Source organism: Venustampulla echinocandica, assembly GCF_003357145.1.
Source record: "Venustampulla echinocandica strain BP 5553 chromosome Unknown scaffold_0, whole genome shotgun sequence".
NCBI classification, from domain to species: Eukaryota; Fungi; Ascomycota; class Leotiomycetes; order Helotiales; family Pleuroascaceae; genus Venustampulla; species Venustampulla echinocandica.
In genome coordinates this window covers 7,160,662-7,176,147 of record NW_022474205.1, presented here as the reverse complement: position 1 = coordinate 7,176,147, position 15,486 = coordinate 7,160,662, and the positions used below count along the sequence as shown (strand labels likewise).

The 15,486-nt window shown below is 49.5% G+C and overlaps 7 protein-coding genes across 7 annotated transcripts; 3 read left to right on the top strand and 4 right to left on the bottom strand.

Moving 5' to 3' along the window:
* Positions 1–460: 460 nt before the first annotated feature.
* BP5553_02253 (Uncharacterized protein) lies at positions 461–1,589 on the top strand (the record flags this gene model as incomplete). The annotated part of the gene is made up of 2 exons (XM_032010876.1): positions 461–890; positions 952–1,589. The coding sequence occupies 2 exons, from the start codon at positions 461–463 to the stop codon at positions 1,587–1,589; spliced, it is 1,068 nt and encodes a 355-aa protein (XP_031874930.1).
* A 436-nt stretch (positions 1,590–2,025) lies between these two features.
* BP5553_02252 (uncharacterized protein) lies at positions 2,026–2,994 on the bottom strand (the record flags this gene model as incomplete). The annotated part of the gene is made up of 2 exons (XM_032010875.1): positions 2,026–2,665; positions 2,723–2,994. The coding sequence occupies 2 exons, from the start codon at positions 2,992–2,994 to the stop codon at positions 2,026–2,028; spliced, it is 912 nt and encodes a 303-aa protein (XP_031874929.1).
* Positions 2,995–3,356: 362 nt separating this feature from the next.
* Positions 3,357–5,230, bottom strand: BP5553_02251 (uncharacterized protein; the record flags this gene model as incomplete). The annotated part of the gene is made up of 3 exons (XM_032010874.1): positions 3,357–4,545; positions 4,596–4,992; positions 5,098–5,230. 3 exons carry the CDS (start codon positions 5,228–5,230, stop codon positions 3,357–3,359), a joined length of 1,719 nt encoding a protein of 572 aa, XP_031874928.1.
* A 232-nt stretch (positions 5,231–5,462) lies between these two features.
* Positions 5,463–6,197, top strand: BP5553_02250 (Uncharacterized protein; the record flags this gene model as incomplete). Its single annotated transcript, XM_032010873.1, has 1 exon — positions 5,463–6,197. One exon carries the CDS (start codon positions 5,463–5,465, stop codon positions 6,195–6,197), a length of 735 nt encoding a protein of 244 aa, XP_031874927.1.
* Positions 6,198–6,635: 438 nt separating this feature from the next.
* Positions 6,636–8,763, bottom strand: BP5553_02249 (Protein kinase-like (PK-like); the record flags this gene model as incomplete). Its single annotated transcript, XM_032010872.1, has 4 exons — positions 6,636–6,942; positions 7,009–7,482; positions 7,534–8,034; positions 8,114–8,763. The coding sequence occupies 4 exons, from the start codon at positions 8,761–8,763 to the stop codon at positions 6,636–6,638; spliced, it is 1,932 nt and encodes a 643-aa protein (XP_031874926.1).
* A 1,907-nt stretch (positions 8,764–10,670) lies between these two features.
* BP5553_02248 (putative Mitochondrial import inner membrane translocase subunit tim54) lies at positions 10,671–12,164 on the top strand (the record flags this gene model as incomplete). The annotated part of the gene is made up of 2 exons (XM_032010871.1): positions 10,671–10,697; positions 10,755–12,164. 2 exons carry the CDS (start codon positions 10,671–10,673, stop codon positions 12,162–12,164), a joined length of 1,437 nt encoding a protein of 478 aa, XP_031874925.1.
* Positions 12,165–12,580: 416 nt separating this feature from the next.
* On the bottom strand, positions 12,581–15,235 carry BP5553_02247 (TPR-like protein; the record flags this gene model as incomplete). The annotated part of the gene is made up of 4 exons (XM_032010870.1): positions 12,581–13,041; positions 13,097–14,227; positions 14,280–15,101; positions 15,154–15,235. The coding sequence occupies 4 exons, from the start codon at positions 15,233–15,235 to the stop codon at positions 12,581–12,583; spliced, it is 2,496 nt and encodes an 831-aa protein (XP_031874924.1).
* Positions 15,236–15,486: the final 251 nt, after the last annotated feature.

Genomic DNA, 15,486 nt, shown 5'->3' with positions numbered 1-15,486 from the left:
GAAGTCGACTTTGACCGCCGCATGGCAGTCATCCGAATTGCAGAACTCTTTTGGTTATTCATCATAGCAAGAAGAAGAAATGGAGATGTAAGAGGGGCGAAATGCAATACTCACTATATCAGTGGTCACCCTGGGCACATAACAAAGCTAGGTTAGAAGTGGGCGTTGCTGGATAACATTGGTGATGTAGTTGGAGAATGCGTTGTTTTACGAGTGAAATATTGATCAGAAGAAATGCTTTGTTCTGTGGAGATGTGGCGCATGGGCTGTGGCATCGGCAACACACGCGAGCGCATCCCGACAACAGCTTCTAGGCGCGACGCCGCAACTAGAAACTCTAGAAGCCAGCAAGAAGGCGCAACTGTACATGTACATTGCATTTGCACTTGCAGCCTGCCGCATTCAAACTGAAATTCACTCCATAGTGTATACGATTGCAAACGATTGAATCTGTCTCACCATGGCTGACGAATCTCCCGTTGGATCTCCCCTTTCAACAATCTCCAGTGACGCCTTCGAAGCAGAATATGTAGCATCCCACATGCCCATGCCTCCCGCAAAGCGTCAAAAGATAGAGGACGCCGTCTCAGAATCTTCCGATACTGAAGGCGAAGTTCCCAGCTCGCCGAGCAATCTGCGACCAGAAGATGACGAAAACCATGAGCAGGTGACGGTATGCGCCTGGGACGGCTGCGACGCTGGGGATCTGGAGAATATGGATCGGTTGGTGGAACACATTCACAATGAGCATATCGAGACGAGGCAGAAGAAGTATACCTGTGAGTGGATGGATTGCAATAGGAAGAGCTTGCCGCATGCGAGTGGCTACGCCTTGAAAGCACATATGAGGAGCCACACCAGAGAGAAGCCCTTCTACTGCGCACTGCCTGGTAAGTGGACCCGTATACTTGAACATGGACATGGACAGCGATGCTAATTCTGCGGTTATAGAATGCGATCGTGCCTTCACACGTTCTGATGCGCTGGCAAAGCACATGCGGACAGTTCACGAAACCGAAGCTCTCCGCCCTTCAGACCCAATACCTAAATCGATGCAGCCTGCGAAGACTTCACGGCGGCTGAAACTCATCCTCAAGGCCTCTCAATCCCAATCCGAAGATCCATCGGCTGGGGCTACGAACGGTACGACGAATGGCAGTAGCCCAGCTCGTTGGACCTCCTCATACCCTGCCGAACTTGGTTTCACACCGGAAGAGGAGGGACGAGGCCCAGAGGGGCTGTGGCGGTATTTACGGCGAGAATTAGCCTGGGTAGAGGAAGAGGCAGAGGCATTGAAACGCCAATGCGAGGAAATGGAGCAAATCCGATCGAAAGAATGGGCGGAGAAAGAGGTGCTATTAGACCAGGTTATCAAGAGCGAAGTTAGCTACCATGAGCGGAGAGCGGAGGTCCTAGCTGGAGCTGCGACGTTACCAACCGCGGAGGAGATTAAGGTTGCGGCTGCTGCAGCAGCTTTGTCACCTCCGGCGAGAGGAAGCGTGTCGGAGAGCCCAGCGCCCGTGAAGGGACAGCCTGTGGAGGATACGAGAGAAGCGGCAGCGGTGCTCGCATCTATGAGTCAAACATGATAATAGCAGTAGGTATTCTAGCAGGGACAGAAACTGGGGCCAGGAGTTGTAGGATCTTGATATATGCTGTTGTATAACACATTCAAATAGGAGTTTAGAGGGAGCGATCAGTTTTACGCATAATAATACCACCAGTTGGCCTATAAGAAGATATTGAAAGCCTCTGAAATTTGGGTAGGTGGTTATGGGTTGTGAGGCTCCTAGGTAGGTTACTAAAGTGCTTTGTACCGGATGGTTACAACTCCCCTAGATCGTGACTAGTGCTAGCATGGAATTTTAAGTAAAGGGTTGGCTTTATGCCTGTTGAGCAAAAAGGAGTTGCCAAAAAAATAAACCAGCAGGCCGTTCATTCCAAAAGTCAAGAAATACCAGACCTCTACTCTAACGCCTTTATTACTCGTCGTCCCAATCTTCGCCGTCCTTTCGAAACATACATTCAAACATCAACTAACTTCCCCTTGCCAAAAACCTTTATCGCCTCCCCGTCAGAAGCACTGCTAATATCTGAACCCTCATCCCCATGAACAGTTATTTCATCATCCCCCCAATCCGTAGCATCCCTAGTCGCAAGACGATCATCCACCGTGTTCTTACTCCCATACCTACCACCACTTTTGCTTTTTGCCCCAGCCAACGCACTACCCTTCCCCTTTCCACTAACATCCAGCTCCCTGAACTTTCTAAGAGCCTGCTCAACACTCTCCACGCCCCTACTCACACTTGCACTCCCCTTCGCATTCTTAGTCCTAATCCTCCCCTCACTCTGACTAGTTTTACTGGCCTTAGTTCTGCCCAAGTCGGTGACAAAATGACTGGAATTGGAGCGTCGATACCAAATAGGCCAGTCATTTAATCCGATTTCTTGCAAGCCTGGCAAGTCCATGGGCATCATGTGGTGGTGGCGGCATTGTAGACCCCATTTGCAAATGCCATTCGCGCACCAGTAGCGGCAGATTTGACGCCGTGGTTTCTGCTGCATGGTAGTGGAAGGTGTTGAAGAGGGTACTACCAGTGGGGCTTTGATATTTGGACTTGTTCGAAGCCGTGTGGAGGTAGAAAGGCCGGCGATGTTGGCGCTGTCAGGAGTTAGTCAGTTGACATCTATGAGAACATTCTCAAAGGAAGGAATTTACCTCGACTGGGTTGTAGGCTCCGCCGCTAATCCATTACTTTGCCCCTGAACTTTTGCCTTCTCGTGAGTGATTTTGTAGGATGCCCCACAGCTCTTTTGGAGGCCCAAGTTAAGCATGCCGATGGCCTCCTTGAGGTCAAGCTCACGGGGAACACCGGCAATATTAACGTCTTGTGGTAGCTCATCAACCGCGATGAGAGGGACAACTTCACCGGTGGTACGGACAATAAAATAACTTGGCCATGGTTTGCGGGGTTGGGTTTTTGGAGACATATTGTAGTGTGGGTGTTTGAGAAATCTTAAAATGAGACAGTGGAAACAAGTGAAGACGCCTTTAGCAACGAATAAAGAGTCTCAATAAATTTCATGGAGGTCATAGCCGTGAAAGAAGTCTTAATGAAGTGGATATATATAAAGTCTAGACAACACTTGTAATCAATTTTTTTTTTGTTAGAATCGTTTGTTCATGGGACGTGTAAATGGAAAAGAATGGCAAATCGCGGTAAATATCTCCGCTAGCAAACCAACTCGATTGCGTCGTCTAAAACGTGCACAAACAGTACTTCGGTGATAATCGCAAGCAGAGATCTATTCGCTGTCGAGCAAACAGCGTGATGACAATGCATTCAACTCAACTAGCTGCTATAATCCTGTCGAAGTTCCACCCGGACCTTAACCTCATTTCCATCCACACAAAAGCCGATCTGACGGGTAGAATCCACAATCTCGACTTCCCTTTCCATCCATTTGCCCGGATTCGAATCTGCTCCTTCCGGTGGTGCGTCTATTACTGCCCCTTCCCACTCATCATCACTGCCGCCTTCCTCTTCATATCCAGCGACTGGATCCCACTGTCCAGTTTCCCATATCAATCGAGTTTTCAGGGGCGGGATGCCAAACATTTTCCCAACAATCCCTTTCACTCGGTATATATCAAACGTTATTGGGATTTCCCGCTCCTTGGTGATTGCTTCTTCTTGGTTTGGGCCTTTCGGTATGTAAAATTGGAAGTTGATCAGCCGGGCCTCGAGGAAATTTGGGTCGATTGTCCCAGATACTTTTCGAACAATGACCGGAGGTCCATATATATCGCAAAGGTCCGCGTAACGCGGATGTTTAGCAATCACACTGTATTCCTCGCTTTCTGGTACTTCTGCCATCGCCTTGGCGATGCGTGAAAGATAGAACATCTCAGCGTTTGTTCGATCTGTCGTCGAGATGGTGCTGAAGTTGAGTGCCTTAAGGTTTTTTAGACGAGCAACTGCAAACATGTAGGCCTCTTCGGGACCCGTTGATGAACTGCTTCCCTTTGCATTTCCTTCATAGATAGGGTTGTGTGAAAGCCGCAAGGCAGTCAACCCAGGGAATATCGATGGCAATGCATCCACAAATTCCCACGTATCAATAGCGTTATAGGACAAGTCGACATACTGCAACTTGGCCCCAAACACACATAATGTTTCCGGAGTCGTAGGACTAGGCTTGCCAGTTCCGTCCGTCACAGGCGTGATCTTGGATATGTCATTTCCCTTAAGGTGGAGTGTTTCAAGAGAATCTAAACATGCTAACGGAGACAAATCCGAAAGACTAGTGAACTTATTATAGTCGAGAGTCAAGGAAACCAAATCCCGTGCCTCCAGTGGACAAGGGATTTTGGTGAAATAATTGGACTCCGCCGTGAGAGTTTTTAAGGATGGGAATTGCCTTGCAATACCCACCAACTCAGGGAAAGGCACGAGTATGTCATCCAGTTCCAAGTCCCTGACCCCGTCAAATTCACTTCTTGGACCTTCATTCGAATTAACAGGAGCAAATCTGTTGCCACTATGATTGTGTTAATTGCTGCATATGCCAAGTTTGGGAGAAATACTTACTTGAGTTTCAGCGTTCGAAGATTGTCAAGCCCACCACATACATGCACAACCACTTCAAAGTCCTCAAATAGATTTCGACTGAGATCAAGCTCCACAATCTTGGGACACGTTTCCCGAATGGTCCTACTTGGTTTCTCCGCGCAGTTTATACGGAGTCCATCGACTAAGACAATTTTCAACTCATTGAGCTGCGCGAGTTGCTTTCTGATCTTGTCGAAGCCTACTTTTTCTACAACCTTACCAGAGATCTCTATCTGCTTATCCAGAGCCACCGGGGTGAGCTGGGTAGTGATCTCGGTGGCGTACTTCTCGTGAACGGCTTCTACGAAGCTCTGTTCAGGATCCGCGGGCCTAGTTGAACGCACGAAAGAGCCCGCAGTCTGGGAACCGCTCAGACCTACATAAAAATTAGCATTAACACAATCAGGAAACAAATAATCATCATGTGGTGTCCTACAAGTAAAATATTTCCTCCTTTTGTGCCCCCCATTATGCTTCCCACGTGTAGGGTCATCCCACTCAACCCCAAGCCATTCTTTTTCTTCACCGGTTCCTTCTACCGGACCAATATATCGGACAGTGCATAGTGCAGATCCGAAGGAGACACGCTGACCTACATGGTACTTGGGAGGCATTGCATTATGTTGCCCTGTGGCGGACGTGCCGCTCGCAGCCTTGGGTGAAAAGGCTGAGCTTCGACTCGGCTGCAGCCGAGACTTTTCCTGGAGCTCAAGAAACTTAACTCAAGCACGACACGGCGTCATCAACACAAGGCCCACAACCATCGACATAAAGGGGCATTGCGAGCTTATACTTCTTATCCGATCACAATATTTCGTCGCGGACAGCTCTAGATAGTTAGTCAAGATGGATTATCAGAACCGCGCAGGTTCCAAGTTCGGTGGCGGAGGCGTCGCATCAACCTCAGCAACAAACGCAGACCGACGAGAACGCCTGCGCAAACTCGCCCTCGAAACCATCGATTTGGACAAAGACCCGTACTTCTTCAAGAACCACGTCGGTTCCTTCGAATGTCGCCTCTGTCTGACAGTCCACCAGAACGATGGCTCCTACCTCGCTCACACCCAAGGGCGAAAGCATCAAACGAACCTGGCGCGACGCGCTGCTCGAGAGCAGAAGGAAGGAAGAGCAGGAACTGATCCTGTGACCGGGTTGCCTATTGGCATGGTCGGCGCGCAAGTCAGCGTTAGGAAGAATGTCGTAAAGATTGGACGCCCGGGCTACAAGATTACGAAGATTAGGGATCCCGTCACAAGACAACAGGGCTTGCTATTTCAACTGCAGTATCCCGAGATATCGCCAGACGTTCAGCCAAAGGTCCGATTCATGAGTGCGTATGAGCAAAAGGTGGATGACCCTCCCGACAAGAACTTCCAGTATATGCTGGTGGCGGCGGAGCCGTACGAGACCTGCGGATTCAAATTACAGGCAAGGGAGGTAGACCGTACCAACGATAGGTTCTGGACATGGTGGGATGAGGATTTGAATGAGTTCTGGGTACAGGTTATGTTCAAGACGGAGAGAGAAGAGAGATATAGCGGCGTTCCAGGTCTGGCGCCTGCGGGTCTTCCCAGGCGATAGTGGTAAAGGCATGGTCGGAGTTTTAAGGAGTTCACAAACAAGACTGATTAGGATTTCACGGAAAGGCGGGGAAATTGGTTCTTTATTCTAGTTGATACTGTGATTCTGCTAGTTGGCCGGGTACATGAAGCGCATGACCTACGCAGAATGCAAATCAGTATCTCTATCTAGAGCAGAGCTACGCTAGAGCTCAGAGACTGGGTCAACTTTCAACTGTTCATCATGTATTACCAGAACCATATACCATTCATTTAACAAAGGTGTCCACGCTCCCAAGCTCCATTATGAGATAAAGTAAACCAGTGTCCAGTGAACAAGGCTCCAAGCGCCGCACCGACGGATAGGACGGAATAACTTGAAAAGCTATGAAGCGTGACTGATATAGCTATTTCCCACAGTCCGGACAACACAGCATGAATGAATTGGTGGGAAATACGATCATCTGTTGAAGTTGGTCTCAAATCGTTTGAAGGTATAACCAATAAACGGCAAGCTCATCTCTGGTGCTTCAGTGCGTGCTTGGCCTCCGTTAGCAGCGGTAGCTGCTTTCAGATGCGTGGCATTGTCCGTTTGATCGATTTCATCAGTTGGGAAGTAGGTTGTGTCGATATTAGATTGCAACTTCGGTTCAAATGGTGCACGAATACGGCGAAGCTTATCAAACTCAACGCCACGGAAGAACTTGTGGTTCTTGATCTCGTCGGCGCCTCCGCGACCAAGACGGTTCTCCGAGTTGCAGACCAGGCTAGACGGGTCTCATTAGCTGTGTTCCTTTGGAAAAGAAACGGGATGGTTGGATAGTGAAGCTTACCTTCGAATTAGATTCTCAGCCTCTGGGCCCAGCTGTATATCCTCCGGGAAGTAGAGCGACTGGCGCCAGTTGACGATCTTGCGGTATGTGTCATGGGCATCCTCGGCACAGAAAGGAGGCCAGCCAACTTGGCACTCAAACATGATCGTACCCAAGCTCCACCAATCGCAGTCGAAGCCGTATCCATGACCCGTAAAGATCTCCGGTGCAATGTAATCAGGAGTACCAACCGTCGAATACGCCATTACCCTACGGGACTTTCGCCAATCGTTGATCACACTTCGATTGCTCACAGTAAGGTTAATCTGATCAAGGTTGACGGAGTTGCGGTCTCGTGGTTTGTTGGACTTGCCCTGGAGGAGCTGCTGGTAATAGGAATTGTCGTGGAGCTTATGGAAGCCAGTTGACAGACCGAAATCGGTAAGCTTGACATGGCCACCACGATCAAGCAAGATGTTGTCAGGTTTGATATCACTGGGGATATCAGCACGGCACGGACGCATGAGGGATGGATTAATGACTTACCGATGGATATAACCATATTTGTGGACCGCTTCAATTGCCAAGACAATCTCAGCAATGTAGAAACGGGTGATATCCTCAGAGAAGATCTCATACTTGATAAGCATAGTCATGAGATCACCTCCTGGAAGGAACTCCATCAACATGTAGAGGAAGTCGGAGTCTTGGAAAGTAGTGTAAAGCTTCACAACCCAGGGGCTGTCCGACTCGGCAAGAATATCTCGCTCAGCCCGAACGTGAGCCAGTTGATCCTTCTTGAACATTTCACTCTTGATGAGCGATTTCATGGCGTAGACTTTACCATCCTGCTTTTTCTGAACGAGCTTCACCTCACCAAAGGCACCCTTGCCAATGATCTTCAGCGTCTGGTAGTTCTCTGGCTTATCCCTGGTTCGTAAGAACCGGAGATACTTGCCCTCCTGTTTTCCAGCATTGCACCATGTTTGCTCTCGTCTCGATTGTGACTGGTTGGGGTCTGCCAGACGCTGTTCCATCTCGCTTTGTCTGTGGCCAGGTTGTTAGCCTGGCGGCACTCATTGGCCGTGCTAGCATTGGGGTCTCTCAAACACAAGATGTTACTTACCTGACATTCCTGTCCCGGGCCCGCTTCACACTGTCCTTAAAGAACGTCTCCGCCAATTGACCGCACTTTGTCTGGTTGGCATGTGCGACTGGTCCGTACTTATCAGGGTTGCGGTCAGGAGCAGGCTGGAATTCAGGCCAGCTCTGCTGCTGACCTGCCTGGGAGGGCATTGGGGCGTTCAAGTAGCTGCCGTACCCTTGTTGCTGTCCTGTGGCACCAGCTGTCCGTGGCCGCTGGCCTGGCGAGGGTTGACGAGTACCGTAAGGTGAAACTCTGCCGCCGAGATTCTGGTGAGAAAATTGATGGACTAGTCCGTTCGTCGCGTCATTCGTCTGGTAAGGGGCTTGACGCTGTTGTTGGTAGGAGGCAGGCGGTGCTTGAGGTGCCTGCTGTCCCTGGACGTAAGAAGTAGCTGGAGGTTGAGGGTATGCAGCTGGGTATTGGCTGTTCGCGAAGTATCCCGAGGGCGCAAAGCCAGTAGAGTACGGCTGCTGCTGGGCGTTTTGAGCTTGTCCTTGACCTCCTTGTTGCTGAGATGGGAATATGGGATTCGGAAAGGTGGAAGGCGTGGTTGGATAGGCTCGATCGTTGAAAGGCGGAGCGCGCTCGCCATTATTGAGGTTCAGATGGAACCGATTGCTGCTATCCATCTTCGCGGCTTCGGCTTGAGGCTGTGGATATAGGATCTTCAAGGCGAATGGGGGAGGTCGAGAGGAGAGATCGAGTCTCCTTGGTTTTCGTGGCGAAGGGTGAAGGTGGGCAAAAGTGAGGTCGGTCTTATCGATGTGCAAGCGAAGCTTGGGGGGGAATTATTCTCCTCGATAGACACACCGCCCTCGATACAGGGTCGCACAACGTTGTCTTGCAACTTTGGAGTCTCGCACACAGAGACAGTTCGAATACGATCTCCGTTTGCCCCTTATGAATGCTGTCGATGTTGTGAAGGACGAAGGGAGGGCCAGGAAGAAAGGGCCACAGCCTACAGATTATTGACGATGGGGTTGTCGGATTTGGCTGGAGAAGCGAAACGCCGGAGTCCAGGCAGGGACCATGCGTGTGTGCAGGCTCAGGGGTCAAAAAGGGGGACGGGTCTCGGGGGTGAATTGAGGTTGGCTCCTGGATAATGTCTGTGTTGAAAGTCACAAGTCTAGTCTAGTCTCAGCTTAAAAGGCCAAACTCGAGTCTCCCCAAGATTTACCTAAGTGACGATAATTATCAATTCAAAGGCACATTCGGTTGTCCTCAAAGCACATATATGGCGTGCCAACTTGTTCCCCGCCAGTGCCTAGAAGCACTGACAATCTGACGGCAACACCCTTAGCCCCCCGAGCGGGTGGCCCCGCCCGCTTCACTGATTTTTATAGTAATCTTGCTTTTATATTCTATATATATAATTGTCAACACGCCGGTCCCAATGAACAATCTCAAGCGCATGGAGAGGTCGGAGGCCAGACATTAACTGCAGGTTCTAGTGGCTCAGGAATATCAGCGAGCCGCATGCACTGGCATTGAGGGTTGCCATCCTCGTACCCATATATGAGGTACACAAGGCTTTAAACTCCATCTACTTCGTATACTTTATTAATCAATCAGGGGCCGGCCAGCTAGTAGGACTAGGCGAGGGCTGTCCCCCCTTTCTCATAACCGGCTCGAATATGGAATATTGCCTGGGTAGAAGCACCATTCGGGAGAGTTTGGCTCAGTCCGCACTGGAAGCAACTTTTAGATTACGCGTATATATGATGGGAGCGTCCCATCAACCGCCTCCTATCGTTTAGGAGCATTGTATTGCCCCATCGTGCTAAGGCACCCACCCTGGGACTAGAATGAAGTTATGGGAGTTGGACTTCGTGGACTTTTCGGAGATACTGTACTCGTCGATGCCAAATTGAATGTATATCCTGGTTCACTCTGGTTCGTAGCCTACAATTCAGGCTTAGGGCTCAAGTGCTAGGGAAAGACAAGCCTCCATGCTCTGGCAACAGTAAGTAATATTTGTTAACCTAGAGTGTTACTAGTCTTGACCCAGCCTCACAATTGGCCGTTCTTGACGCACCGTTTCTTTGTCATAAGACATCCCTACAGATATCGCAGGAACTTCGGGGTGATGTAGATGCAGCTATGCATCTCGTATGCGAAGTAGGCTACTAAGCACCAACAACACTCAGTGAACAATGCATGACAGAGTTGGTGCTACAATAACAGAAATACTGTCACAGGAGCATGGGAATCTCGAAGTAGAATACGGAGAAAGTTCGGCAAGAACTTAGAGGATGGCGATCATGTGCCTACCACGTGCAATTCTGGAAGTGCAGGAGTTGCTAGCAGGGATATGACATCCGGGCCGGATTAACATGTCGGGGCATGGATGGGAAAAGTCTCGCCAAGGGAAACCAGAGAGAAACTGCAAGAGCCTGTGATAAACTTCACCAAGACACCAGCAGGAGCGTTTGGTGGTATTCACCCTGAAAACTAAGGAGAGTTGCAGTAGCTGAGCTGAGTTTTTTTGGCCCTACCTGGAGACTTCACAGGCTCGGCGCAGAAACAGCTACCAGCAATGGCCGACACCAAACCCCCAGCGGATGTAAGTACTCCCTATTCTGGCGCATAGTAGTTGTCATAGTATCTGATGTGAATTCAGAATGCGGCACCCGCTGCGAAGCCAGAGGCCAAACCCGAGGCAAAGCTTCCTAAAGCTCCAAAACCGAATCCAATATATAAATACATGGGATTGGGGGAGAATTTCCGGCCAAAGCTTCCCTCTCGAAACTGGACGATATTCCTTACCATCACCGGCTCGTTCGCTGCCGCGGTCATTTATGACAAGAGGGAGAAGAAACGTGTTCAGCGGAAATGGTGTAGGCTTGTTGAGCATATCGGCAAAGAGCCACTAGACCCGCGAGCCATGCCGCGGAAACTTACAGTATTCCTCGAAGCGCCCCCTTCCGATGGACTCCGGTCGGCGCAGGACCATTTCAAGGAATACGTGAAGCCGGTGCTCGTTGCCTCTGGTCTGGATTGGGAATTCATTCAAGGGAGAAAGGAGGGCGATATCCGAGCGGAACTTGCGGCGAAGATCCGGAATTCGAGGTTGCCTCCCGACCAGAGAACAGAAGATGATCCAGCTATGGACACACGTAGGAAAAATGGTATCAACGAATTCGAGGGGCCATGCGGTGATATTGTTATCGGGCGGCACACGTGGAAAGAATATGTCAGAGGGTTGCATGAGGGTTGGTTAGGGCCTCTGGTAGAGCCAGCAAAGCCTGAGGACATCAAAAACCCCGAGGAGCCAACTCCTGCAGAAAACCCAATTGATGCTCTCCCAGGAAGCAGCGACACATCCCCGGGAGAAATAGAAAAGCCTCCTGTGGAGCCCGTGGAACCCGAGCCTACTCCACAACCAGAGGAGAAGCCCGAGAAGCCTAAGAAACTAGCTGCCTTCATTTCAACGGCAGACTACAAAACCGCACCTACACCACAACTTCCCAACGAATTCGACCCTTCTATACCCATCTCATTCCCTCACATCCTAGGATTCTTGAACACCCCCAAACGCATCTACCGGTTCTTGAACAGGCGCGCCGTGGCAGACTCTATCGGCCGCGAGACAGCCGCCATAATACTCTCCACCTACCGCCCCTACCACACCACCACGGAATCTGGATCTTCTTCGGAGTTCCCACCCGATACCGTGGCGGACTCGTCTCAGTCCGACGGCGGCAACATTGCCCAAGCAGCAGAGCAGCAAACTGCACTAATAGAAGAGGAGAAAGAATGGCATAAGAGCGTCCGCGTGCGCAAGGAAGGAGAACCAGAGCGTACATGGTTAGAACCCATAGTACTAGACCCACGCATCTCAAGCCGGATGCGGAAAGCTGAGCTGACTGCCGAGGATGAGGAGAGGTCGAAGACTTTTGTGATCCCTGAAGAGGAGGTTGAGGGATGGATTAAAGGGGGGTTGAGGTCTTTGGGCAGGACAGGGTGGAAATATATTACGGAGGAGAAGAAGAAGCCTGTGGCGGAAGGCTTGGTTGAGGATGAAGATTAATGATCTGTGATACTACCATTTGTACAATATGTAGTGGATAAGTGGCACATATTTCGGATTGATTAATGGATGTACTTGTACAATATATCAGACGAAGCCAAAAGATGGCCCAAGAAAGCATAGCATGGATTGGATGTCGGTGTACGGATTAAAGATACATAATCTCCTCTGCAATTTTAACCTAGAACTTGAGGCCCTACCATACATTGTTTTCAACTTTTGTCTATCTACGACCTATACCTCGTAACTTCATGCCAATGCTATGTTTTGCAATGCCGCCACTGTATCTCCAAATCAAACATACATCATGCACCTTGACACCACTACCTCTCAATGGCGCCCAACATCGAAATGCCTCTACGGCAAAGATCCGTCCAATCGACAACAAGTTCAATTCTCGATACTAGACTCTAAGATCACGCAGACGGCGATGCAAAGATAGTAGCTTTGGGCCACTTCTCTGCGGCGCTGGACCGGAACGCATCGACCTGGCCACTATTCCACGAGAGCAAGAGTTCTAAGCCCTCCTTCGCTTCCTCAAAAGTGGTACCGGGCAGCTTAAGAGTAGCCATGGCATCTTTCTCGAAATTGGGCGACGACTCAGGCGACAGCAACTTCCGCGCACTTAGTGCGGCAAGAGTTCGCCGCGCACAGTCCTTGTTCTTCGAGAGGTACTCATCATTGTACTGCGTGAGGGAAACGGATGCTGGCAGGAGGTTGAACTCGGACTTGATAACTTCAGCGACTTGTGGGGCAAGTGTTTCCAAATCTTTGTCAACGGCCAGTTTGAACCGGATGATTTGTTGGTGCACTTTAGAGTGTTCCCGGTCGAGTCCTGCAGCTGCTAGCAAGCATCTCAGCGCAAGGATATACTTCTCTAAATTAAAGTGTTAGCACATGTACTCGGTAGAACGATTGATAGGCAGATATACTTCGTCGAATGTACACCTCAAAACCGGCCAGTTGTGCGTCAATGCTCTTTGGGCTGAATTGCAAAAGCGGTGTCAAGAACTTCATCGCATCGTTGATGGGCTCCGTCGTGGCTGCCAGTTTTGCTCCATCTGGATCATCATCCTTTTTCTTTGGGTCATTGTCTCCTTCTTTTGTGGATTTATTCGGCTCGTTCTTCTTGGCAAGAGCTTCGCGCTCAGCCTTTTGTGCCTCTTTCCGCGCTTTTTTGGCGGCTCTTTTCCGTTCAGCGGCGTCCTCGCCGTTTACGTCTGCAGTTCCATTTGCCCCATTCGTTATTGGCTTGTCGTGCATTTTGAGATATACTTCGATCGCGGAGAGCGCTGCGCGAGAATAGAATGGGTGTTCCCGTAAACGATCCTCCCACTTGATCATATCTATATAAGCCCGTATTTGACCTTTGCGCAATGAGAAGCTATGGAAGTCAAATTGATCCTCTTGCCATACATCAAAAATGTTGTATATGGCCGTAAATCTTTTGAGAGCAAGGCCAATATGTCCCTGGCGCACATGAGACTGTCCATCTTCGGTCAAATACCACACGCATTGCATGTCATGTAAATCGGCCAGTGGCCCTCCAGGTGTCTCTGCTCGAGTGAACAGACCCATCGTCTTAATAGCGGCTTCGGTTTCGTTATTCCTTAACTGGTACTTGGCGGTTTTCGTGTTGATGTGTCGATCTCTGGTATCAAGAGTGCGTGCATGCTCCATGGTCTCAGAAGCCTTCTGTGTATTTCCATAATGTTTCCAGATCCGTGCTTTTGTCATGTAAAAGTCAACACTTTCGGGTTCTAGTTCAATGGCCTTGTCGATATACTCCATAGCTTTGTCTAGATCCCGGCTCAGGTGATAGCTATAATGCTGAGCAAGGAAATAATATGCGGCGGAGGCCCCCTTGGATGTATCGCCGTGCCTCTTCGGCTCTTCATTAGCTTCGCTCTTGCCGCTATCAATGTATTGTCGGACCAAAGCAGGAAGAGTTTCTTTCTTGGAAGAGCTCGCATAGAGATGCTTGAGATTTGCAAAGGTTGAAGGAACGCCTTTGTCCAACATCCGATGGATATACTTCTCGGCCACGTCTCGAAACTCGTCACCTAATCTAAACGTTAGAAGAAATTTATACCCAAGTAGGGATATTATTTATACCTTCCAAGAAATTCAAAGGCAATCGCCGCGCGGCATCACACCGAGGATACTTTTCCGCATATTCATCATAAATTGCCTTCATGGCCTTATGATCCGTTGATGCAATTCCCATCACTTCTATAAGATCATCATAGTATTCCTTGTGTTCCGAATTGCGGTCAATGAGAGCGCGGTACGCTTTCTCAGCCTGGTCTTTCCGGCCAAGCTTCGCAAGGTAGGTAGCCCGCAGCTCCAAAACAGCAAGCCTATCCAGATTATGTTTGCCAGCAGATTCTAAGTGATCCAAAGCTTTTTGGTAGTTCCCTTGCTCAGCAATCAAAGTGTTCTTGTACATGACAGCCTCAGAGTTCTCGAAATCTGTTTTTGCTGGTGGGTTCTTCAGCGTCTCTTCGTAAGTTGTCAGAACTCCCTCAGCCTCAGCAAAATCCCCAATTAGGTGATGAGCCACTGCCAATGCTGTCCAATTTTGCCGCATGCCAGATCGTGCTGTTAGCATGGCTTTGCGACTGACGAGATATCCTTGGTAGTCTCGCATTTGCACCTGGAGCAGAGCCAAATCTCGCTGAATCTGTTGAGAGTCTGGCTCTAGTCTCAATGCAAATTTGTAGGCCTTAATTGCCTCCTCAAAGTTCTTGACCGCCCTATAGAGTAATCCATACACATGCCAGCAGACATGCGACTTCATGTCGCATTGGAGGGCTACTTTTGCCAGCGCAAAAGCTTCGTCGGTCTTCCCCTGGGAGTTCATAATGAGGGCTTTCATAGCCAGTGTATCTCCATGCTTCGGATTCTTCTTCAATATCTGATCGGCAGCCTTAATACCTAGCAGTAGTTAACAATCTATTCAGCGCAGTTTGGGGTTGGAGATCTAAACCTTTTTTGTATTGCTTGTCCTCATAGTTGCGCACAACTGTGCGAAAGAGCGACTGCTCTTTCGCACTTAATAGTTGAGGCATTGCGATTCAACTGTAAGTCTCCAACAGACAGAAGATAGCAGCGAAAGGCTTCGCAGTCTTCCGATTCAGAGTTCAAGATCTGGAGGGGTGCTAGCTATTGTCGGAGCCGCAGAGCGGTGGAAACTTTGGCCAAGCCGCAGGATGCGCAAATGCCTCGCCCAAGGAAGATGCAGTTCAGGCAGAATAGAATGGGCAACAAAAGTGGTGGCAGAAATTGAAGCTCCAGGTCGTGTGTGCAAATACTGAGCAGG